We start from the raw sequence: 26,778 nt of genomic DNA on the forward strand, positions 1-26,778 counted from the left end.
TCTGAATCTGCTTAGTGTATTCATCTCTTGGTCTCCCTCTACGATTTTTACCCTCCACGCTGCCCTCCAGTGCTAAATTTGTGATCCCTCGATGCCTCAGAACATGTCCTACTAACCGGTCCCTTCTTTTTCTCAAGTTGTGCCACACACTCCTCTTCTCCCCAATTCTATTCAATACTTCATCATTAGTTATGTGATCTACCCATCTAATCTTCAGCATTCTTCTGTAGCACCACATTTCGAAAGCTTCTATTCTCTTCTTGTCCAAACTATTTATCGTCCACGTTTCACTTCCATACACGGCTACACTCCATACAAATACTTTCAGAAACGACTTCCTGACACTTAAATCTATACTCGATGTTAACAAATTTCTCTTCTTCAGAAACGCTTTCCTTGCCATTGCCCAGCTTGATAGACCTCTAAAATCCTTTATAAAACTGTTCGTCTACACTTTACTTATACCACTGTGGTACACTGTTAACAGTTATCGTTCAGTGTGTTAAGTCAGAGTTACCTGTTTGTTATGAAATTCCTTATAAATACACTGACGGAAAAAAATCGCAGCAGCAAGAATGAGTTGTACCACATAAACGAAATTTGGCAGCAGTGTTTCTATATCTGAAAGATGATGTCTATTCAGATTTCGCGCCAGTCGCTTAAGAGTGGCGCTAGTAGCGCTACTGTGACGACACAAAGCGGGTTTGCTTTAAGTACACGCTGTAACGGTTATGAGGTTGGACGTTGTGAGTTGATGTTAATCAAGAACGCCTTTAAGGTGGCAAACACATTATTATCACCATCTCACCGAGTTTGAACGAGGTAGTTTAATAGAGCTACGAGAAGCTGGGTGTTTCTTCCACGGTACTGCGGAAAGACTTGGCAAGAATGTAGCTGCTGGCAGCGGTGGTCACGAGAATGTACGATCACAAGAAAACCGGTCTGCGGTCGGCCAGGTGGCACTGCGAGACGGAAGACCATCGTGTCCGGCGTATCGCATCAACAGCAGCATCTGAGCAGCAATCGGCACCAGAGTGACACAACGAACTGTTACTCCGCGTTAGACGTCCTGTAGAGTGTGTTCCAATGAACCCAAACCACCACCATTTGCGACTTGAGTGATGTCAAGCGAAAGCACACTGGAGGACAGGACGGAGGACTGTTGTGCTTTCTGATGAAAGCTGGTTCTGCCCTGGTGCCAGTGATGGCCGTGTGTTGGTTAAGAGGAGGTCAGCTGAGGACCTGCGTCCAATGTGTCTGTGTGCTAGACACACTGGACCTACACCTGCGGTTATGGTATGGCGTACGATTTCGTGCGACAGCAGGAGCAATCTCGTGGTCATCCCACGCTCCCTGGCTGAAGATTTGTTCCTCAGTCTGGTGATTTGACCTGCTGTGCTTCCAACCATGAGCAGCATTCCAGGCTGTGTTCTCGAACAGGATAACACTCGCCCACATACCACTGTTCTAATTCAATATGCTCTAAGACCGTCGACATGTTGCCTCGGTCTGCGCAGTCACCAGAGCTGTCTCCAGTTGAGCACGTACTGGACAACTCCAGCGTTAACCAGCATTAACAGTCCGTCTACTGACCGACTAAGTGCAACATGCATGGAACCCCATCCCACAAACTGACGTCCGGCACCTGTTCTACACAATGCACGGACTTTTGCACGCTTGCATTCAACATTCCGGCGGTTACACCGGTTATTAATGTACCAGAATTTCACATTTGCAATGACTTACCTCGCGCTTTCATTAACCTGTGATTTTGCAGTGTTAATCATTTAAATACACTCCTGGAAATGGAAAAAAAGAACACATTGACACCGGTGTGTCAGACCCACCATACTTGCTCCGGACACTGCGAGAGGGCTGTACAAGCAATGATCACACGCACGGCACAGCGGACACACCAGGAACCGCGGTGTTGGCCGTCGAATGGCGCTAGCTGCGCAGCATTTGTGCACCGCCGCCGTCAGTGTCAGCCAGTTTGCCGTGGCATACGGAGCTCCATCGCAGTCTTTAACACTGGTAGCATGCCGCGACAGCGTGGACGTGAACCGTATGTGCAGTTGACGGACTTTGAGCGAGGGCGTATAGTGGGCATGCGGGAGGCCGGGTGGACGTACCGCCGAATTGCTCAACACGTGGGGCGTGAGGTCTCCACAGTACATCGATGTTGTCGCCAGTGGTCGGCGGAAGGTGCACGTGCCCGTCGACCTGGGACCGGACCGCAGCGACGCACGGATGCACGCCAAGACCGTAGGATCCTACGCAGTGCCGTAGGGGACCGCACCGCCACTTCCCAGCAAATTAGGGACACTGTTGCTCCTGGGGTATCGGCGAGGACCATTCGCAACCGTCTCCATGAAGCTGGGCTACGGTCCCGCACACCGTTAGGCCGTCTTCCGCTCACGCCCCAACATCGTGCAGCCCGCCTCCAGTGGTGTCGCGACAGGCGTGAATGGAGGGACGAATGGAGACGTGTCGTCTTCAGCGATGAGAGTCGCTTCTGCCTTGGTGCCAATGATGGTCGTATGCGTGTTTGGCGCCGTGCAGGTGAGCGCCACAATCAGGACTGCATACGACCGAGGCACACAGGGCCAACACCCGGCATCATGGTGTGGGGAGCGATCTCCTACACTGGCCGTACACCACTGGTGATCGTCGAGGGGACACTGAATAGTGCACGGTACATCCAAACCGTCATCGAACCCATCGTTCTACCATTCCTAGACCGGCAAGGGAACTTGCTGTTCCAACAGGACAATGCACGTCCGCATGTATCCCGTGCCACCCAACGTGCTCTAGAAGGTGTAAGTCAACTACCCTGGCCAGCAAGATCTCCGGATCTGTCCCCCATTGAGCATGTTTGGGACTGGATGAAGCGTCGTCTCACGCGGTCTGCACGTCCAGCACGAACGCTGGTCCAACTGAGGCGCCAGGTGGAAATGGCATGGCAAGCCGTTCCACAGGACTACATCCAGCATCTCTACGATCGTCTCCATGGGAGAATAGCAGCCTGCATTGCTGCGAAAGGTGGATATACACTGTATTAGTGCCGACATTGTGCATGCTCTGTTGCCTGTGTCTATGTGCCTGTGGTTCTGTCAGTGTGATCATGTGATGTATCTGACCCCAGGAATGTGTCAATAAAGATTCCCCTTCCTGGGACAATGAATTCACGGTGTTCTTATTTCAATTTCCAGGAGTGTATGTTACCTAGACAAATGTATTCCCTATATTTCATTACTCTACATTAACTATTTTTTTGGTCTCACGATTATTTGTCCTTCAGAGTATGAGGCTGTTGGTTGCTCTATGCGTCATGTTGTTCAGGATACAACATAGTTAGTGTGAACTAACACAAAATTTTATGTGCTGCATGTGTTGTGAGTCTTCAACAAACTGTTCACATTTTATGTTTTTCTATTGTCTCTGTTCAAGTGCAGTATTTCGAAATTTTGCTATAAATTAATGCAAGCAATACCTCGTGTTAGCTTGTTTGACACCTTGCGCTATATTCTGCTTGGGTGGCATACGCGTTTCGCCGCGTGGCTGCATCGGCGGCTTGTCGTTGCGTTAACGGCAGAAACAAAACGCAGTTACAAAACACAAAATCTGATGTATTATCTAAACTATCGGTCGTCGGATAAAATACTATTACTTTTTTGTTCATTTCAATAAATTACACCCGGAAACAAAGATGCGTCGCAATAAGATCACTCTTAAATTTTGAACAAACGTGTTTTGCAAACAAATGATTGGCGGGAAACGCCTACAGTTTTGTAGCAACACTACGTTCATAATCCTCTAGTTGTGATTTTTTTATACACTTCAAAAGCCGTGGTCCCAATTGCTGATTCTTCTTGTTATTGTTGCACAGTGAGATTGCATGTAACTAACTCAAACACCTTTCTCTCTTTAAGAAGTTACTGTAAATATTGAGAAACATTGTACTCATATAAACACGTGACTGATGTATCCTATCAGTTTGGCGAAAATTATGCTCCACAAGATTTAATAATTATCTGTTAAGTTTAGCGTTCCGTCTACTATCAAATTAAGCACCGAGTACTTTTCTCAGACTGTGTATGCTGCAATGAGTCTAGATTCAGTAGCTCAAGATATCCATTGTACATACGGAGCTGTTGCCACGGAATCATCTGTGCTTCAATGCATTCGACAGCAAAGTGAGCAATGTATTAATTTCTATAAGATATCGGAACAAAAAACCATTGACACACTATGGAATACAGCGCCTCGTTTAGGCTCGTGTAGTTGCTGAAGGTAGAAGAGAGAACTACAAAAATGGGGTTGGGTCAGTGCAGCCACATTTGTATTTATTTGGAACTGATTACTGCCGCCAAGCATCCTTAACAACACAAACACTGACTTACAGTACTGACACGAAAGAAATCCAGTATGTGATATTTGCAGCCAGTCTCCTGGGCTGCTAAATTCAACTATATTTTATCATAACTATAAAAAAACTTCTGTCTCCTGTATCTGATACTTATTTTTATGTACCAGACATGTTGCGTGTTTTCCTGCTATGTATCTTCATAGGTCTGCAACACATACAAAGTTATTTAATTATATATATTTTGGTATGAAATTTGTGATGATTCTTTGGCAGTTTCTATGGTTGCGTCGTTTTTTACTTACATTCGTTTTGTGTCTTGCCGATACAAGTATTTGTTCTTCTATGTGTGCTAAATGCACACAGTACAAGTTTCTTCCCGTCAATATTTTTTTGTAACATAACCCATACTAAAATATACTGCACATGCTTATACTGCTTCGTCAAATGACTGACTGCGGGGTAATGAGAGCTAAAGAAGAGGGAGGTGGAGTAAAGTCTTGAGGTGGGAGGTAGGGTAGGTGGTGGGGCATGTGTGTGTGTGTGTGTGTGTGTGTGTGTGTGTGTGTGTGTGTGTGTAATTTTTTACTTGTTTTAGCGTTTATTTTATGGCAAATTGTGAATTAGTTTGATTATTGGTCTTCTGTTGTTGCTCTTTTGATCAATGAGATTGCTCTTTTGATCAATGAGAATATTTGCCCTTTATTTGTGTTTTTTTTTACGAAATATTCCTCTTGTAAAGTGAGCATTCCCTTTTTTTATCATTATAGAGTAAGGTACCCGTGTCTTTTTTTATCCCAGTGTTAAGGTGATTTCCTATTACAAAATGTTTCGCGTATGTGGAGTGGGTATGTTCACTCTTCAGTCCGCTTGGGTGTTATTCATATCTGACGATAAAATTTCTTGCAGGTATCGAACCATCCCCACTCTCAAAATATAGAAGCCATCAGACATATGATATACAGACTATGCAGAATTCTTCTAAGCAAACAGAACTATAAAGAAGAACTAAATATGATTGTTAATATAAGACAAAACAAGAGATTTAGTAGAAACATGATGCAAAACAGTGCGACACCACTAAAAAGAGACTAGAGACAGAAGATATAAAAATTAAAAACAATTCAAATATACCAAAAAATAACGATAACGCACCTTGCACACTCACACAAGGTAACACACCTCTCAACAAAAAATGGTACTACGACATACCACAACCAGTTCACACACAATGTGTTACTTACGTCTTCAAAGAGCATAAAATTAAAATTTTCTTCAAGACTAACAGCACAATACAAAAAAGACACATAACTGTGACAGAAGAGAAGGATAAACACAACAAAAAAAATGGCTCTGAGCACTATGGGACTCAACTGCTGAGGTCAGTAGTCCCCTAGAACTTAGAACTAGTTAAACCTAACTAACCTAAGGACATCACAAACATCCATGCCCGAGGCAGGATTCGAACCTGCGACCGTAGCGGTCTTGCGGTTCCAGACTGCAGCGCCTTTAACCGCACGATAAACACAACAGTTCAGGAATATATGAATTAACATGTAATAACAAGTTTTCATTGGTGTTGCGCCACAGTTATACAAAATTTTTAAAAGAGAAAACGCCATCTGACTGTATATTACTGTGTCTTCTGTACTATCTAGATTTCAGCTTTTATTTATTATCAAGTATAATGCTAGAAGTTGTCAGATAATTATGGTCTTTTATGCTCGTTATGTTCTTTTATACTCTTTTAAATAACATGTAATAGCTGCAGTTCTAAAGATATTGGGATGACAGCAAGAAATTTTAACATCTGGTGCATGGAACGTTTTTGGGCAGTAAAGAGTGAATGTACCCGCTCTGCATATGCAGGATCATTTAATAAAAGAAAGTCACAATCATACTGAGATAAAAACAGACGTGGCAGCCTATGCCATAACAAAAAAAGAAATGGAATAACGATAACACACTTGTACTGCAGGAAAAATATATACTTCATACAGAAGGCCATAAATAAAAATGCAAATATTCTTAATGATCGAAAGAGCAACAAAGACCAACATTCAAATTAATTCATAGCCCACTATTAAAAGCACACACACACACACACACACACACACACACACACACACACAAACTCTTCCCTTCTACAGTTCACATTATCCCTCGGTGTCATGTGACTAAGCAGTGCAAGCATGCGCAGTATACTATGGTATATGTTAGGTGTAAATAAATATTTACTGGAAGAAACTTGTACTATGTGGATTTAGCACATACAGAATTACGAATGGTTGCGTAAATAAGACACAAAATGAATGTAAATAAAAAACAAATGCATGTACTTATAAACAGAAATAGCTAGATTTAAACAAACCAAAATATGTATAACTAAGTAATTTTGTATGTATTATAGACCACTGAAGACTCCTAAGACGAACAGGATAAACACATCTGGTACACAACAATAAATTTTAGTTGCAAAAGGCGGAAGTTTTCTTATCTTTACGATGAAACATATTTCCAATATATGAGTTTTTCAGTCTTTATTGCAGACTCTCCGAAGAGGAAATACTACTCTAAAACGGTCAGTATACTTTACCCCACAGAATAAGGCGCTAAAAACGTTCCTGGAAATTGAGTACGCTATCCTTATCAAAAGAAAAGAAGCACAGCATAGTAACTGAATATGAATAAAATTACTGGTATTCTTCCTAGCTGAATGGGTAACGTCAAAACTGTGGGGAATGGTCGCATGTTCGGCGACATATGGTTGCCTTTTCCCAAAAGAAACACGTTCTCTTGTCTTGACAACTGTCTATGATGTACTTCACATTCATAAAATACGGTAATATGGAGTTAATATCTGAAGCTAGAGGCGACAACGAGTTGGCTACGACTCACAGACAGTTAGTGAGTTCACTGTACGCAGCTTGCCGCATCGACTCGCCATACTTCCGCAAGAGGTTTACGATCAGTGTTCTTGGACGTTGTTGCTAACGTTACATACGACAACCAGACTATTTGTGTCTTGACTTCAGCACAACTTGGCAACCTGAAGATGTCCAAAGAAACGAAACCGGTCGTAGCGGAATAAATGTGGAAAACTGCAGCTGTGGTGGTTTTGATTAACCGTTAACATTGTCAGCTGTGAGCTCAACATGATCACGATTCTGTCAGGGGTTTCTCTCTCCTGAAAGGTATGATAAAACACACAGTAGCGTAAAAAACACTGGCTCCAGTGTTTTTTGAATCCCACTGAGCTGAGTTGGTTCTGATATCTTTATGTGTAATGCGAAACGCCTATGCCACACGGGCCATCGTTATTAAAAGATGCAGGAGCCCGTGCGGCGGTGCTCCGTCCTCTTTAAAAATGAAACTTTCAACGTTTTCCGCATTGTGGAGAGAAGAAGAAGAAGAAGAAGAAGAAGAAGATCTGTCCTCAAGGTATGAGCGAGCAAGCGAGCTGCACTTGGGAGACCCCTAGGGACAACCACATAAACCGGAAACTGTCAACAGGCACCAAGGTGAACTTAAAGTTTCACGCGCGTTATAATTTACCCCAAGTTACCATTTTGACTCATGTAGAAGACGAATCTTTTTGAAATGTCCTGTAATAGATTAGTAATAGCTGATTACCGTCACAGTTAACCAGGAGGTGATGGCTGTCACTGTTGATTTGGCCATCAATCTACAGCTTGGTTCTGTACAAATCAACACTTTTGTTGCTGCCAGCTAGTCTCTTCATTACAGCATACTAGTATCTACTGCACACCACCTATTTCCTTCTGTGAACTCTGCAGTTTTCAATAACTCACCTTGTAATGTGTGGCCGACTAATTCCATCTTTTAAATTAATGTTTGTTATTACGCGCCGGCCAGGGTGGCCGAGCGGTTCTAGTCGCTACAGTCTGGACGGCGCGACCGCTACGGTCGCAGGTTCGAATCCTGCCTCGGGCATGGATGCGTGTGATGTCCTTAGGTTAGTTAGGTTTAAGTAGTTCTACGTTCTAGGGGTCTGATGACCTCAGAAGTTAAGTCCCATAGTGCTCACAGCCATTTGAACCATTTGTTATAACGCATTCTTTATTGTTGACGCGTTGCAGAACATCTTCGTTCCTATCTGTGTCGATCTCCAAGAGTCTTGTGGAACATCGTATTTGGAAATATTTCAATAGTTTAATTTGTGTTTTTCCATTGACCCATGTTAACCATATCACGCTGATTTTTCTGTCCGTGACAAACTCCCATATAAAGATAGTCCTTCACTTCATTTCCTCTTCAACACGTAAGTCTATCATTCGTTATCCCTTCTCCCCCTCCCTCTCACGTCTCCCGACTTCTGTCTTTTGTACCACTCCCTAAGTGCTACTCCAGTCTAATTTGCATAAAGAGAATGGATTATCTTTCTTTCCTTCTAGTCGATACCAAATTTCGTAAGAATTGAAAACATCATTTTATTCCATCGCACATTATCAAAAGCATGATTGAAATATACGAATGAAATGTATGTTCTCTTATTTCTTCCAACTCTGTCGTTATTAACTGCAGTGCTTAAATTGTTGACTTCACCACAGTGTTTAAATTGCTTCTCGAATGCCCCTTGTAATATACCGATTCAACATTGTCTACACAGTGGCTCGTCCGTGGAAGGGAAATCTGTCATTATTCTGAGTAGAATTGCATCGCAAGCTGTATTCACCTTATTAAAAAGAACTTTGTACTTAGCTGATTGTCTCGAAGTAGGCTTCGTTTTCTTCTTGTAGAGATATGATAACGTCTGCGGGTCTGGTTTGTACGAAGTAACTCCACTGGCGGTAGGATTCTGAAAGTCTTATCGAGTGCAGCTAGAATTAGGGCTGTCCGACCTTCGATAAGCGTGTATTTATTAAGCCGAGTCGTAGTGCTTGAAATATTACTCTCACGATCCGTGAAATGTAGAAACTTTTATCAGAATAGACAGACTCAGATACGTATCAGATCTGAGCAATGAGCAGATAAGGAGACATTATACGAGAAAGTAGAATCGTTCCTGAATGTTAAGCACGAGCTCGTAACGGGGAAACTCTTTAACTATAATCCGTTCATCATAAGAATAAACCTGATGCAAACAAACAAAAACGCAATGACTTGTCAGAAGCCGTAGCACACGTACACTGGTGTTCTTACACTCTTGGAAGTAGGTCTTACTTATGTACTAGACATCTTATTACTAAGTTACGTTAAATGAAACTTTAAGATATTCGAATGTATTCAGAGCCATCAACGTTTTTGTTAATCACGCTTTAGCTATGTAGTTTTTATTTCAAAAATCGTGTACAGTCACAGCCTCTGCGGCGTTGTGCTCTGTCGCGTGTTAATGCGCAATATGAAAATGGCCGAGGCTGCTTTCTTTTCCGTAGTGAAATACGTGCGTGGAAAATGGTTAAAAAGTGCCGAGAAAGAAGCTGTTCGTAATTTTTTTCATACATTTACGCAGATAATCGGCTTTGAAGTTTTCCCAGCGCTGTATACAATGTTGATTTTTCAGTCACTATTTGAATGCGTAGCGCAGTCGGTAGCTATTGCATGTGATTCTAATGCTGTTGTTCGTGTGTTGGTTCAGATCTCTTTCTGGAATCAGATTTTTTTCTCGTTCGATTTGAGATATCTGTATCTCGTGATTATAAAACTCATCATTATTTATGAATAATGTACATGTTCTTGTTTCTAATTACATATTGGACGCGAAATTCCTGCTTGCATTGCAAGACAAATTCTTAATTATCGATGTTTTATGAAAGACTGTTCATAACAGTTTTTTAAATTAAGAAAACATAACAATTTAATTTTATAAGGCAAAAATGAAAATCCAAATCCTCTTTATTTGCACTATGTCCATCGTTTTATACCATAGAGGTAGATAGGTATCGCAGAAACATAAGAAACAATCATTTTCAGAGCATCGAGCACATCATACAAATGCTGCGTTTTTACATTTGCTACTTTACCACTGCAAAATGAGCCCAGCAGATCTGATCTGGAGCCAAGCTGCGGGTTTTGGCCCGAGAAGTAAGAAGACTGTTAAGCTCCCAGACGTACTGGAACTAACGGATGCAGCTGTTTCACACATCACTGCCGAACGCTGGCGGGATATAGTACGGCTCGTCACAAAACAAGAGAAAATGCTGCGCCTTGTTAGCTTCGTGCATTCTGTTGTTAATGGGCTCGTTATCAACGTAGCAGGTGACGCTTCCAGAACTGAAATGTATTTCTCGGATTCGGATAAAGAAGGAGCTAAGAGATTACCAGACGACTGACTGTAATTAATACCTTCAGTGGCTTCAATATTTAACTATACGGTGAAATCCTTCAATATTAACTTACGTTACACATAGCTTATGCAAAAAAAATTACCCTGCGGTTAAGTCAGGAATTTTCACCATTTTTATTTTTAATTACAGTAATACGTTAGCTAAGGCCGATAACATGTTGTGGTTTTCGTCTAGTCGTCTAAGGAGCGTATTGTGGAAGACTTACAGTGTGTTATTTCGTTCTGCTTGAAAATTAAATGACATTTGAAGCTGTATAGCTCCTCTGGTCGTCTCTTTTTACTGTGAACTGCAGCTGGCCACGACACGGCAGGCTAGCTGTACCAGCTGATCGGCCAGTGCTGTCCAAGTTAAATGTGCCGTTAAAGCTGTTGTCCCGTATTATCGCTAAGTCGATGTGCGCGTAACGCACAGCACAAAACGTACCATTATTATCGTACTTGACAGTACTCGACACAGCTTGGCTGCAGTCCCACGTGAAACGCATATCCAATGATGTGTCAGCAAACGCGGAAGAATACCTAGTGCAATGTTTACATTAGGTTTATTCCTATGATGAACGGATTATATGTACACATTACAGTGCGAGAAGTACAAGAATAATCTGTCACTGATGCTGCCGAATACAACGTCACTGGACGGCGCGTAATTACATTTAAGAGCGGCACAGCAACACACAACACACGTAGCTACGACGGCCATCTGACGCTGCAGTCTGATGAATTACAAACCATGAAATGAAATAAAAATCTGCAATTTCAAATATGTGTTTATGTTTCACCTCTTCAAGCTTCAGAACTACAAAATGTAACATACATTCGCTTCCCTACGCTATCAATCCTAACACAATATCTGCTTTCTACCGCATGACAAAACACTACTTCTTTCATTACTCCACAACTTCCCGGCTGGAGTACAAAGACAAAATACAAAGATAACATTTGAAGCAAAGAGGTTTACATCGTTGTCGATGACATTAACTGATAAATATATAGACTTGGTAGCTTTAAATTTACAGATTTTTATGTTAAAACATCAAAATCTATTTTAAACACCTTAGATATAAATAGCTATGCATAGAATAATGAATTTTAGTTTATATAGTTTTATACGAATTTTTTGATGTGTGAAATAAAATTACCGATATCCATTGGTACCGAAGAATTAAAGATATTTCTCGGGCTTGATTACATCACACACTGCTTATCCTACAACCAAACTGACCCTCTCCTAATTGACTTCAGTCTTTCACTTTTTGATTTACTGCAAATGTTTTGTGAATGTGATAAGAGACTGATAGTATAATAATTTTGACATCTGCTTTCTACGGGAGCGCAACGAATTACATATTCTTCTAAATCTGATGGAATTTCCCGAGTTATATAAATTTTATTTCGGAGTTTTTAGAGTTTTTGCTGCACCTTTCTGCCTGGTATCCCTATTTTTTCCTCTGTGTTTCATTCTTTCCCCGCAAATGCGAGTGATGACATGGAGAACCTACTGCTCTTTGGTGCCATATATTTACCTTAGCCTGCCGGTGTGGCTGAGCGGTTCTAGGCGCTTCAGTCCGGAACCGCGCTGCTGCTACGGTCGCAGGTTCGAATCCTGCCTCGGGCATGGATGTGTGTGCTGTCCTTAGTTAGATTTAAGTACTTCTAAGTCTAGGAGACTGATGACCTCAGATGTTAAGTCCCATAGTGCTTACAGCCATTCGAACCATTTTTATTTACCTTAGGCTAGGCTGTTGGGATACCTTTTTTTTCAGTGCGGTTTTCCTATTACTTTACTGAATATTTACTCTTTAGTTGTCGCTTTTTCCCGGGTAGGACCGTTGTTGCCTCCTGAAACCTGAGCAAAGATATCTTACTTCTGTCAATGTTTTGTTTTTATTTTATTTTCATCATCTTGCGTTTTATTTTCTAGACAATGTTATTTTGCCCTCGTCTATGCATAAGTAGTTATAATGCAATTTTTACGATTTTTGGCGGATATCGGTATTTCGCTTTGGGATATTTAAGGTCTGTATATTGTTCTTCGAGTAGTGTAGTTGTGGCTTAAAGAAAAGATTATTTTCGCTATTTGTTGTAGTCATCTTAACCTTATTGGCTTTACTTTTGGATCTCTGTAAGCAATTTCGTTGTTGATCCTCGATTTCATTTTTGTGGTTGTTCTTAGTATTTTCCTTTCTGTTGCCATTATTTTTTGTGCGTTGGTTTTGTTTGCCAATCACATTGAAGCAGTATATTGTAAAGCAAAGGCTCTGAAAGTGTATACACGAGGGTGTTATCTGTCACATTTGTTCTGCCTCTTAATATTCGTAGTATGTTTAGCCTTTCTTTGGCCTGGTTGAGGTTTCTCTGGCATGCTGATTCCACGACATGTGATCCCTAGATATTTCGCGATGTCTTTTGCTAGGATTGTCTGTCCCCTCCCCCCCCCCCCCCCCCCGCCCGATAGTTTTTTTCTTTGTTTCTTCTAGTGTTCGCTTCGAATTTCATGTCGCTTTGTTGTGAATAAAGATTGTTAATTACATTTTTGCAGCGTTGGGCTTAATTTTGCAGTTTCTGAGTAGCGTTCAAATTAGGTTAAGTACTCTTGAGTTTGCTGGTTGGTCCCTTTTATTGTCTGTGTGTGATACCAATACGCAGTATCGTGAAGCACTAGTTCATTCGTAGAGCTCCACTGGCACTTCATCATTACCTAGAATTTGTTCATCGTGAATTCGTGTAAGACTTTTTGAAATTGAGAAATAAGAATGTAATCTCGCTACCATGTTCTTGTAGCGCGAACTTATTTTCAATCGGCCCCATTTCTTCTGCACAAAACGTGTCTACTGCGGATCACTGTGTATAAATCCTGTGTGTAGCTTTATTTGGTAAACCACCCCCTCGTAATTAAAGTTGAAGGTTAGAATTACTCCGTCTTCAGACTATTCCTAGCTCCTCATGCTAGTTACAAGAATGTAAACAAAACCCCTTTTCGTGTTATGATATTCCTTCAACTCCACAGGTCCCTCCAGCGCAGAAAGCTTTTCCCAGCGCTATACTTCTGGATTCGCTCAAAAATAGGCCTACGGAAACGTATCTTTCCTTTAATTAGAGTGGAATCTTTGTTATCATCCACTCATTTCCGGTGTGACGTATAATTATTCATCGAAACCCCCTTGATATTCTGCTGGCTTTTCCGGCGACCACATAGGGGCGCACTGGCTCAGTGAGGACAGCACAGTTGCGTGCTCGCAAAGTGTCCACAGGCTCGCGAGCAACTAGAGCGAGAATGCTTGGGCGAGGACTCTCCGTGTTACTTGTTTCCGCGAGAGGCTCATGAGTCGCTAGCGAACATATTCTCGTGTGTTTACACACACCTTACGATGTCATTCTCAGTATGTACATTTAATTTTTCTCTTTGACGTTCGTTTCACTGTTCTTACATTTCACATTATAAACTTCCTGTTTTAACCATTGTTAGCACGACGAGAAAGCCACTGTTGTAGCACCTTGTTAGTTACGCTGCACAGCGCTCGTCTCCCCATGTGAAAACTGCCGTAACTGTTATCTCGGTGAAGAACCATTCTTTTCTTTTTCTTTAAGCGAGCTGTAAATGGCCAGAACGAAATTTATTAACGAAATGACAGCAAAACCTCTGAATCCCATTGCTACATTTGTACAGACTGGTGTCATCTTTTCTCAGCAGTGCTCTGCAATTGGCGCACTCTGTTCAAAATAAATTAGGCCAGTTCAAAATATGGGTGCGATGCAAGAACAGAAAGGAGATTAAATTCTTATTTCTGAATTTAAAAATCTTTGCACGGAATTGGAAAGAACAAACGTCCCGATATTCATGAAACAGGAGTTGAACTATGCAGGCACCACGCTAGAAGAGTGAGGGCAAGAATTAAAGAATTAAACCAGAGAGAGAGAGAGAGAGAGAGAGAGAGACGTAATTACCCTAAATATCCATTTCGTGTCATATTTAATACATTACTGGCCATTAAAATTTCCACACCACGAAGACGACGTGCTACAGACGCGAAATTTAACCGACAGGATGAAGATGCTGCGATATGCAAATGATTTGCTTTTCAGAACATTCATACAAGGTTGGCGCCGGTGGCCACACCTACAACGTGCTGACATGAGGAAAGCTTCCAACCGATTTCTCATACACAAACAGGAGTTGACCGGCGTTACCTGGTAAGACGTTGTTATGATGCTTCGTGTAAGGAGGGGAAATGCATACCATCACGTTTCCGACTTTGATAAAGGTCGGATTGTAGCCTATCGCGATTGCGGTTTATCGTATCGCGACATTGCTGCTCGCGTTGGTCGAGATCCAATGACTGATAGCAGAATATGGAATCGGTGGGTTCAGGAGGGTAATACGGAACGCCGTGCTGGATCCCAACGGCCTCGTATCACTAGCAGTCGAGATGACAGGCATCTTATCCGCATGGCTGTAACGGGTCGTGCAGCCACGTCTCGATCCCTGAGTCAACAGATGGGGACGTTTGCAAGACAACAACCATCTGCACGAACAGTTCGCCGACGTTTGCAGCAGCATGGACTATCAGCTCGGAGACCATGGCTGCGGTTACCCTTGACGCTGCATCACAGACAGCAGCGCCTGCGATAGTGTACCAAACGACGAACCTGGGTGCACGAATGGCAAAACGTCATTTTTTCGGATGAATCCAGGTTCTGTTTACAGCATCATGATGGTCGCATCCGTGTTTGGCGACATCGCGGTGAACGCACGTTGGAAGCGTGTATTCGTCGTCGCCATACTGGCGTATCACCCGGCGTGATGGTATGAGGTGCCATTGGTTACCCGTCTCGGTCACCTCTTGTTCGCATTGACGGCACTTTGAACAGTGGACGTTACATTTCAGATGTGTTACGACCCGTGGCTCTACCCTTCATTCGATCCCAGCGAAACCCTACATTCCAGCTGGATAATGCACGACCGCATGTTGTAGATGCTGTACGGGCCTTTCTGGATACAGAAAATGTTCGACTGCTGCCCTGGCAAGCACATTCTCCAGATCTCTCACAAATTGAAAACTTCTGGTCAATGGTTGCCGAGCAACTGGCTCGTCACAATACTCTCGATGAACTGTTGTATCGTATTGAAGCTGCATGGGCAGCTGTGCCTGTACACGACATCCAAGCTCTGTTTGACTCAATGTCCAGGCGTATCAAGGCCGTTATTACGGCCAGAGGTGGTTATTCTGGGTACTGATTTCTCAGGATCTATGCACCCAAATTGCGTGAAAATGTAATCACATGTCAGTTCTATTATAATATATTTGTCCAATGGATACCCGTTAATCATCTGCATTTCTTCTTGGTGTAGCAATTTTAATTGCCAGTAGCGGCTCTGATCATGAAACTGATCTCAGAACTGTTCAGTAACATATGGTCTGGAAGTTACGTTACATCAGGATTACAGCGATTGGAGACAGAGTCACGGAATTAGAATCATACTTTCTTCATGAAGGTAGGGCAGCATTTTGCAGTGGTAAATAGTATGTTATGAGCACCAACAGGACTAGTCGCTTTTATTTATTTCTACATCCCAAGTGGGCCTAAGAGATGAAGGGGAAGAAAGTCTTTTCCGGTGCCTGTGGACTATTCTGAAATCGCCCAAACCCACGTCCAGGCTTATTGGAACATCGACCCCTCGTCGTTAAGCCGCCGGGCGTATTTAGTCTGGTGACGGCAGACCTCCATGACCCGGAAGCGGTCGCGTTAACACGCGGGGGTTTCCGGGCGGGTATGTCTTAATTGCTTATGACTGAAATACTGGCACGCAGTCTGGGTCGTACGACACTTTGCAGTGCTACCCGTTCGCAGCTTAAGACTGAGCAGTAATGTCACTGAAGCTACTATGCTCATAGGTTCAGCATCTGGAGAGGTCGCTCTCATAGTATGTGTACCGGTGATCCCTGCCCATTTACCCAATCATTTCATGCGAATTCAATTACCAATTAAGGTCTCGTTTGCATTTTAACCATAAACTCGGTCCAAGATCAGACGTTCAGATACGTTGGAATTTGTTCACGATCAGAGTGTTTTTTTACATGAGCAATTTTACGTTGCTTTTTCATGAATTGGTAGTTCAGAAAACCAGTTCATACTCTTACGACACAATAGCCAAAGAATGTTGTACATTCTGAAGTATTGCAGTTGTTTTGTGTACAAAAAATTAAGAAACTTAAAAACCTAAAACAATGAGGTATTTTCAGACATATTCTATATCATTTATTATAATTTAGAGTTCCATACCTTTGAAGTGAGCAAAGTCACTATGAGGAGCTGAAATTTGCGTCCTAACACAATTCCCAGAGCTACTCCAGATTACGACGTATATCCAATTCCCATACATATTCAGCAACTGCAAAGCATTAGCGGGTTCAGTAGTATGATAGAAATTTGTGACGGCATGACACTCAGTTAAATGAATCCAGATACCGTGTATACAAATGGAATATTAGGGTAAATGAAAAGTTATCACATTTGTGCTTGGGTTAGAATCTGTCATTACGCAGGGACAGCAAGGTGAAAGCAAAGCGTTACCCCCCCCCCTCCCGAAAAGAAAGAAATAAAAAAATTGGCCAAAGTGAATAGAATTAGTTCCAAGAGAATAAAAATTTAGTGCTGACATCACTTGTGAAATCAAAATATTATTTTGTGCTCCTATGTATCATGTTTGGCCTGATGAAGCACGTGACTCCACAGAAAGAGCTGCACGAGAAGCATTGCAAAATGTCTGTTTCAACTTGATCGGTTCTCATGAGACAGAAATCTTGAAGGACTTTGTGTGTGACCCTTTAACACATCCATAGAAAGATTAGATTTACTCATAATATGTCCTTGCAGGCCTGTTTCATACAAACTAGGCTGGATGTCTTCACAGTTAATCATAGCGGTTCTGTGATGAATGTGGGGAGCGTCTCCATCTTGGACATGGTAATGAGACATGAAAGTGGAGTACGATTTGTTCAGACTATTTCTGACCCTTGTAACAGGATGTACAGCAGAACACCCCTTCATTAAGAATATCTATGGATTGGGCTTTCAGAAGTGCAGAACAGAAATTTTCTCAACAAAGATTGCCTCTGAGGTCATGTGACTTTTGGGTACTTACCACTGAAACGTAACTGTTGTTTTTAAATGAACACACCACCATTTGACTGTATTGTTGTTTGTTAAATTATGACCCAGCCTCCGACCTTTCATGCTATTTTCAAAAAGTAAACGTTTTTTTCTAAATACGACATGCTCCCACTATTACGAGGGCGGTTCAGAAAGTAACCTCCGATCGGTCACAGTGCGGGTTGTGGGCGGAGTAGCGACGCCATCTGTGCGTTCACGCACTCAACAGGTCAGTCGGCATCAAGCCGTGGTCGAGTGAACGTCGTACCTGCGCTAGTTCAGTTTTTGTGGCAGTTTGAAATGTGTGCTGCAATAGAAAACCCCGCCAAATGTGAAGTGCGTGCTGTCATAAGGTTTTTTACAGCCAAAGGATATTCTGCAGCAGCTATTCATCGTGAGTTTTGTGCCGTGTACGGACCAAGAGTTATGAGTGAAGGAGTTGTCCGTGAATGGGTACGTTTATTTAAAAGTGGACGAGAAAACGTTCATGATGAAGAGAGGAGTGGTAGACCATCATTGGTGACTGACGAACTCGTTCAGACAGTTGATGCAAAAGTTCGTGAAAATCGACGTTTCTCAATGTCGGAGTTGTCTACTGGTTTTCCACAGATTTCTAAGACTCTCTTGTACGAGATAGTGACAGCAAGATTGGGTTACCGTAAGTTCTGTGCACGATGGGTGCCCAAAATTCTTACCGACCACCACAAAACTCAAAGAATGGCCTCTGCATTAGACTTTCTGTCACGTTATGAGGACGAAGGAGAACCATTGTTAAACAGAATCGTGACCGGTGACGAAACCTGGATTAAGTACGTGAACCCTGAGACAAAAGAACAAACAAAGATGTGGGCACATTCAAATTCGCCTACCAAACCAAGAAAAGCCTCGCAAGATTTTTCTGCCAGAAAACTGATGGCAACGGTGTTTTGGGATGCCAAAGGGGTGTTGTTGGTTGAATTCATGGAACGTGGTACGACCATTAATCAAGACGTGTACTGTGAAACAATAAAAAAGTTACGACGAGCTATACAGAACAAACGCCGTGGTATGCTGACTTCCGGTATCGTTTTTTTGCACGATAACGCCCGTTCTCACTCTGCTCGCAGAGCAACGGCCCTTCTTGAGTCCTTCAAGTGGGACGTTATCAACCATCAACCTTACAGCCCAGACCTGGCGCCAAGTGATTATCACCTCTTCATGCATTTGAAGAAATGGCTCGGGTCACAGCAGTTTGATGACGACGAAGAGCTCAAAGATGCGGTCACATGCTGGCTCCAGGCACAAGCGGGTGATTTTTATGCAGAAGGAATTTCAAAGCTTGTGAAGAGATACGATAAGTGCCTCAATCGCTATGGAGACTATGTAGGAAAATAGTGCAAAGATGTAGTTGTAAGATGTATATATTAAAATATTTTTATTTAACTTGGTGTATTTTTTTAAATCAACCGGAGGTTACTTTCTGAACGGCCCTTGTTTTTGCTAATCTTGTTATGAGATGGAGATTTTATATCTGGTATTTCATGGGGAGCCAATATTTTTCTTAATTTATGGCCAATTTTGAGCTTTATGTCCAGCAATACATGTTAATGACATAAAAGCAATTACTTTAAAATGGCAAAAAGGCCAAAAATTGGTTCATAATTAAATAAACAATACAGTCAAATCGCAGAGTGTTCATTGAAAAATTTTTGTATGACTGTTGCTCAGCAACATCAAACACTGTTTTTAACTGTTGTTCTTTTCGCGTATGTTGATTTTCATCCACAGCACCAACACTTATTCGCCACAGCTCACCTTAACAAATAACCTTGTAAAACTTGACAAATAAGTATAATATTAAAGTTTCTGTCTTAAGCTCACAATCAAAACAACAAAGTTAAATGAAAGCCTCATGGCAATATCAGTTTGATGTTGGTTTTATCCACAGTGCACTACGCTTGTTCTATAAATAATTCTACTATATGAGAACACCCTACAGTTCTACCATATAAAATTCTTTTCCTCTTATTTATCATGTGTATCACAAGTGTATTAAACTGAGCATCACACTTTAACTACATGATGCAGAAAATTTATATTTAGTAGAAAAAATCCATATTACTTATTTATGCTCTTGTGACAAACCAATCTTAAACTTGTTGCAAATATATTCCATAATACTGGACTTGTCAGCACACAGGGATGGATTGAACTGTTGACAAAAAAATTAAAGGAAGCAAGTCATTGAATTCATTATTGATTTTTTAGTCATGAGAAATGCTCCTAGCACCTCATCTGTTGTTTGAGACAGGCAGTTACTTGATACTGTAATGTGTTCAAGAATCCATACCTAAGGCAGTAATTTTTTGGATGTTGTCACATTTCTGATAAATATTTGCAGTCATAACTCTTATCCAGTCTCAGAGGTAGTTTGCAGTTCTAGGGAGAACTGTGATAATTTGCATATAGCAGTTATACTAATTGTTATAAATATATTGTGTCATATATTTTCACCATCGTAAGTGCTTCATTTGAAATTTTGTGGTAGATTAAAACAATCTGCCCGACATAGATTCGAACCTGTGACTTTGTGGGTCACAAGTAGTGCTTGCATAGCTCAGTCAGAAGAGCACTTACCTGCAAAGGCAAAATTACCAAATTAGAATCTCAGTTCTGTATGCAGTTTTAATCTGCCAGGAAGTTTCAAATTGGTGCACACTGCACTGCAGAGTGAAAATTTATACTGGATTTGATTATTTTTTGGTTATTGGTTATTAGCTTTGGCATTACAAATGAAAGACTGTCAACAAAACCAAAGGAACATTGCTGCACAGCTAACACTTTCAAAAATAGATATTCTGAGATGCACAGAACTGGTGTGCAAGGCTGCAGGAGAACATCTTACTGTTTACAATGTCACAGATGGTTTGGTTTGTATGACAGTTTCAGTGCATAAGGTAAATACTGTTTCTTTCTCTTTCTTTATTTGTTGGGATTTAACAGTCCAACAGTATCATTCACTAATGATGGAGGACAATGTCAAATTTTAAAAAAAGGAAAAAAAAAGAGACCAAGCAACCATCTTAGAAACCAACAGAGATTAAGTCAATTTCATACCAAAATATTAAGCCACCTACCTGTTTCTGAAAGCTCCTGAAATACCTAAGGCTTGGTCTGAAGTGCTAAAATGTAATGTGTCACACACTGCTGATGAACCTCCAATTTGTGGTTAATATGTTTTCTGCTAGAGGAAATGTTAAAAGAGTCAATTGAACTCAAAATATATTGACACCCCACACCTGAATGATGGGAATCAAAAGATATTTGTATATTTCCTTTTAAGAGGTTGTAGAATGGCTAGATATGTATGGTCTACATATGAGCGAGTGAGGTGGTGCAGTGTAAGACACTAGAATTGCATCATGAGGGTGTCAGTTCACATCGCTGTCCAGGAAGGTCAGCATTTCACACAGCCATTCATTCACACATCCATATTTGGTTTTCTGTGAATTCCTTCAACTGTTTAAGGTGAATTCTGATTCCCTTGAAAAGGACACAGCTGATTTCCTTTCCTAGCCTTCGCCAATCAGAATTTGTGCTCTGTCTCTAATGTCTTACTTCAGTTGGACATTAAATACTAATCTTTCTTCCATTTTTTGATCTGCATAGGTTTCTAGATCTGGAGACCTTCTATCTTTGAGTTATAGAACAAAAGGTAAAAACAACATGTTCAACTGGCTCATGTCTGTTGTGTGAAAAAGTTATTGTTATTTACAGTAAATCTTTATAATTATTACATTTGTAACTAATTAGTATGTACATTGCTAACTGTAGGTAATAACTGAACAAGATGTGTTGGTCAGTTGAAGAAGGTAGACAGTGTGTGTAAAGTGGCCTGTGAGTACTGTACTCGTAATTTCATGAGTACCATAGCATTGGGCACTGTTATCACATCAGTTGATTCAAAATGTGTTACTTACTAAAGTCACAGTATAATGCTAAAGCAGACATGGGTAAATAGAGCACTTCGTCTCCTTAGCATATCAATAGCATGTCTTTGTACATGTACACCAAGTGAAATCATTATCTAATTGCCAGTTTTTACATTTCATAGTAGGCTGTAATGTGAATTTAAACATAGGCTACATACAAATAGAGAAACTGGAAAAAAACTGAGATTCCTAAATTTAATGAACAATTAAATTAGTAAAATTTATTATAAGAAGAAAATGTTTAGGGCCTGAAATTGCTTTTTGTTAATCAATTTAAATTCCAAGATGGCTACTTGTTTACTAACTTGCAAAAAACTGTTTGAACTGCTACATAAATATGTATAGTTGGCTTTGAAAAAAGGAGTTGTAGGTAGACATGCAGGTTTTCCAGTGTGCATTTATATGAAGGTTTTGCCTAGTTTGAATTCCAGCAAAGCAGGTACATTCAAGATATTTCAAGAACCATATGATGGATAATTGCAGTATAGTCATTGAACAAACAATTTCTTTTAATTTTTTGGGGGTACATTTTAAATGTGTGTCTAAATTTCAGTTCACAAGATAGTTCAAAGATGACAGAAATGAAATATTGAAGTACTGAAAATTGTGGCAATGGAGTTGTTCTTCAGTTTCACACATATCATTGATATTTGTTTTCAAAATAAAGAGTGTTGTACTGAGCAATCAATCTGTCACATAGCAGGAGAAGTCAGTACATTTTTTTACGTATCAGTTTGTTACCCACAAAAGACACAATAAACCCAACAACACAAAATATCCAGTGTATTTATTTCCTTTATTCAAATTGTATTACATTTCCACATTTCTATGTAACAGGATATATAATATATATGATACCAATAAGAACACTTATGCATCAAAAATTAACAGCTTTTACACAATTATGTGTAATGTTTAAAATAGTTTTAACTAAATTTTAGAATGTGATGTGATCTAATTTTCGCTGTGATTTATGTATGAAATTGCTGGTAGAAAAAGAAATCAGGCCTGCTGTTCAATATCCCACTACTTTAAGATGTTCAAGCGACACCACTTAACTCAGATAGTAGAAGCATCTGTGACTGACCCATGAAAATTCTATTGTTACATTGTGAAACTGCTCTTCATGTTTATGAAAAGTCAGCAGTTTCGTTTTTATCAGTGCTATGCAGTAGTAGTAAGGCTGTACATAAAAACGATATCTGTGACATGGAATGAATCTAAAATAACACGTTGGAAAGTCACATGTAATTAATGATACACTGCCTTCAAATTAGCCTGCAAGTGCACAACGAATGTTATGAAACTGGTTCCATGTTGAAAAAGCAACAAACTGAAAATGTAAGCAGTTGAAATACGTGAATGCAGCAGCGATGAAACAAGTATTTTTGAGGATAAGCGATGGGCATCCTCATGAAATTAAGAAAAGAATGTAGTTGACAGAGATGAAGAGGAAGTAGACAGAACATAACATCACGTACACGAGTTGAACATTCCATGAACAGCAAAATGTGTCTTGACTGACTAGAAGTCATAAGCAACACAAGATTACAAGCGCAAAAAAGACCTAATGGCAAATTTACAGTACCATCTTCTTAATAACAATTACTGTTAAATAACTCTACTGGCTTAAAAATACTTCCATCACCAAAGAACGGCATAGCACCCACATATTAATTTTGTCACAGGATACTTTATAACCATAACTATTACATGATCCATACAAATAAATGCATACAATAAGAAATCTAAATTACAGCAAAAAAATAATGAATTTGCAAACAAAAAAAAAGAACCAGTGGATGGACTGTAGCCCAAACGGCCCACCGTTTACAATTTTGGGCTGTGAATATGTTGTTAAGGTCACTTCTATAGCAAATTCCCCCAAGACCACAGTTTATGTATAGTATTTATATATGTATCACATATAATAGCTTACTTTCCTCTCTGGCTCTATGTGAATTTGTGTGTGTGTGTGTGTGTGTGTGTGTGTGTGTGTGTGTGTGTGTGTGTGTGTGTGTGTGTAATTTAGTTTGTTAAAAGTTATGTTTACAATATAGTCAATTTTTTTGGTTTCCTGGATTTTAATCGTTTTCCATCTCTTAAGAATCTACTCTTATTAACCCTAGATTTGAAAGCAGAAGTGAGCTTGTGTTAGTGCGGTGCGGCTGTGTTAGGGCGGCCAATGTGTGGCGTGTATACTTGTGAAGTGTATGTGTGTGGAGGCCACGCCCAGTATCTGTGGAAAGGATCTACTCTCGTGTCCTGGTTTTAGGACTGAGGTTATTTTTTGTTTTAAAAGTGCCTGACTAAAGTCTCTTAAAGAGTTCAACTCCTTAAAAAATATCTATTTTTCTTCTCTCGTCGCAAAATAAACTTACATCTCCAATTCTACGTTAAAAAGTACCAGCTGTACATCATATGTATAAACAAATATATATATATGTATATCTCTTTAAAATCTACAACCGCTGATACGCGTTTTCATCCATTGTGATATAGGAGTCGGTTACGACGTGCGACGTGGAAGCTCTCCAGTGTTAGAGGCAACGTGGCCTGCTCTTGCGACACCTGAACGTTTTTACAACCGAAATGTCCAGAGGCGCAAGATATAGTCCCGAACCTCGGGCTCGAACACTCGTGCAGACCACGTAGCATGCGATATGAGGCACTTGATCACTTTCGGTGATACATTATTCCCACGTACGTAAAGTAATAATTATTCTCCTAAAAATTAGACCTCCACTAAACATCAAAATATTATCATATATATATATTTATGTATTTATGTATATATACTGACGAATGCTGAACGGTCTTCTCTAGAAAAGAAAAAACAAAGCTTGACGATAAAATATAAAATGGCAAATAAAGAATGGAGGAGGAGTTGTGTGGGTGGTCAGCTCACATGAGCTTCTGCTTGGCGCAGTCGGGGCAGATGATGTCGTCGGCGTCGGTGATGAATCCCCGACCAACGAGCGACGTCTTGCACATGGCGCAGATGAAGCAGTCGTTGTGCCAGTGGCGGTCCTCGAACGAGATGAAGCGCGTGCCGCCGATGCCTGCAACAGGACCCGTCTCAATAACAAATGGGAACCGAGGTACTACAGCAGATGTTGCCAATGTTGCTCTTTATTTAATTCTACAACTACTTCACGAGCTAAGTCTCCTGAAGTTTACAGTTTGTGAAACCTCTCATAGGGAGAATGTTTACGAAGATACAAGTTGTGATGAGTGGATAAAAGGATATGGAACGAGATGGTATACATTAACAAGGAGCAACTACCAGAAAAAAAGTCTTTTTTGAAGCTGTATCAACTGTTGCAATAGACAATGGGCGGTCTTCAGTTTGAAAATTAATTACAAGTAGAGGAAATTAGAAATAAGCTGCTGCTTTCTCGGTTGAATTCTAAATTCTGTAACATAAGCTCATCAAAAAGAAAAGTGTTCTGACATTTGTGCAGATTACGTTTTAGTACAGGCCTCAATGACATTTGATACGTTTACACAGTGAGGAAGTTCCACGTTTTCATTCATATAGCCAGAAAGAACTTGACACGGTTGCTGCGTCAGTGTTGCTGTCACGGCCATCTAAATTATAATCTGTTTTCATGTTCACCATAAATGTACATTTTACATTGAGAAAGAACAAGTAGTGAAGTTGGAAAACATAAAACATTCGCAGTGGAGAGACTCCTTCACAGCACAGTTAGTAATAGTTTCTAGAACAGAAAGCACAGACCCCTCGTAACTGCAATGTAAATATGTAAAAATCCAGAAGAGGGCAGATATATAAAACCTATGTGGACTTAATGAATGTGTGTGATGCTTCTAGCGGCCCGAGTTTTAATGTATTTAACTTTTTCTTCAGTTACGTTTGCTGTCTGTCTCTATGGGTTATAAAGAAATAATAATTAGGTTTGTAGGACTGCTCAGCAGATAATCGTACAAACTACAACTCAGTGACAAGAATGCTAATCTTTACGAAACTGTTGAAATTATTCATATCTTAGATTCGATTAATTTACAGTACGTCTTAAGTTTTCGCTTCATCTTATAAGAAGGTGGCGTTTTAAAGTGATATGAATGGAAAAAGCTGTGCGTGGAATAGACTGAACATAAGGTGGCGGAGTCAAGTTATCGCCTAAAATCTCTCATACAGGCACCACTTAATTGTTTTTATGGTAGCCGAAACAGTGAAACAAATGGAAAACTGAATAATAAAATCCGTCAACTGTCTTACATTTTGGGGCCACAGCTTCATCATCACTGCTTCAATTCTAATGGAAGTTAATCACAATGAATATCCTTACATAAGAACTGTAGCCTTGATATGGAGCTGTAGCTTCGAAATGTAGATTGGTTTAGTGAAAACGTTATTGAAAAGGCAGTAGACGATTTTTTATACACCGTTTGGCCCACCTATGGACCACGGTGCTTGTGTTTTTACTATGCTATTGTCGTCTGCAACTTATGGTGTTCTTGGTGAAGTTTAGCCGCTGTCGTCTTGTTAGTATCTTGAGCTTTCCAGTTAGCCCACTATTCCTTCATTTTCCTGCTGAACTCTATCTTTCATTCCCCTGAGAGATTCGTTGTTTCTTTGTGGTTAACTTCTGTAAGTGATGTTACGAAAGATCTCGTTTCAGTAATTAAATGGTTGTCCCCCTGTTAGTTATTACGTTTTGCTTAATACGAATTTCTGCAAGGTCTTTCTCGATCTGCTCGAGCCACCGGAATACCGTGGCTTTACCCTTGTCAGCTACTTTGAAGGTAGGACAGGACAACCTATGGGATCCACTCTGTACAAACGGCCATAGAAAGCTAGTCATCTTCTCCTGATGGAAGCGGTGAGATTTTCTTGATATCGGTAGAATTCACGATTGGGTTTGTATGATCGTCTCCCATCTGATAGGATCCTTGGTCCAACTATTAAGTTTTCTACTCAACTGTTAACCTTTCCAGGGCTAAAAACGTTGTAATAT

The 26,778-nt window shown here is 40.6% G+C and overlaps 1 protein-coding gene across 1 annotated transcript in view; it reads right to left on the reverse strand.

Annotated features, from left to right (window-relative positions):
* Positions 1 to 23,758: 23,758 nt before the first annotated feature.
* LOC126101585 (prickle planar cell polarity protein 3-A) overlaps positions 23,759 to 26,778 on the reverse strand; it is a 1,199,532-nt gene continuing 1,196,512 nt past the window's right edge. Inside the window, exon 10 of the mRNA XM_049912239.1 lies at positions 23,759 to 24,858. Coding sequence (XP_049768196.1) covers positions 24,701 to 24,858 — 158 coding nt within the window. The 3' untranslated portion in view covers positions 23,759 to 24,700. The remainder of the gene's footprint in view (positions 24,859 to 26,778) is intronic.

Source organism: Schistocerca cancellata, chromosome 9 (assembly GCF_023864275.1).
Source record: "Schistocerca cancellata isolate TAMUIC-IGC-003103 chromosome 9, iqSchCanc2.1, whole genome shotgun sequence".
Taxonomy (NCBI): Eukaryota; Metazoa; Arthropoda; class Insecta; order Orthoptera; family Acrididae; genus Schistocerca; species Schistocerca cancellata.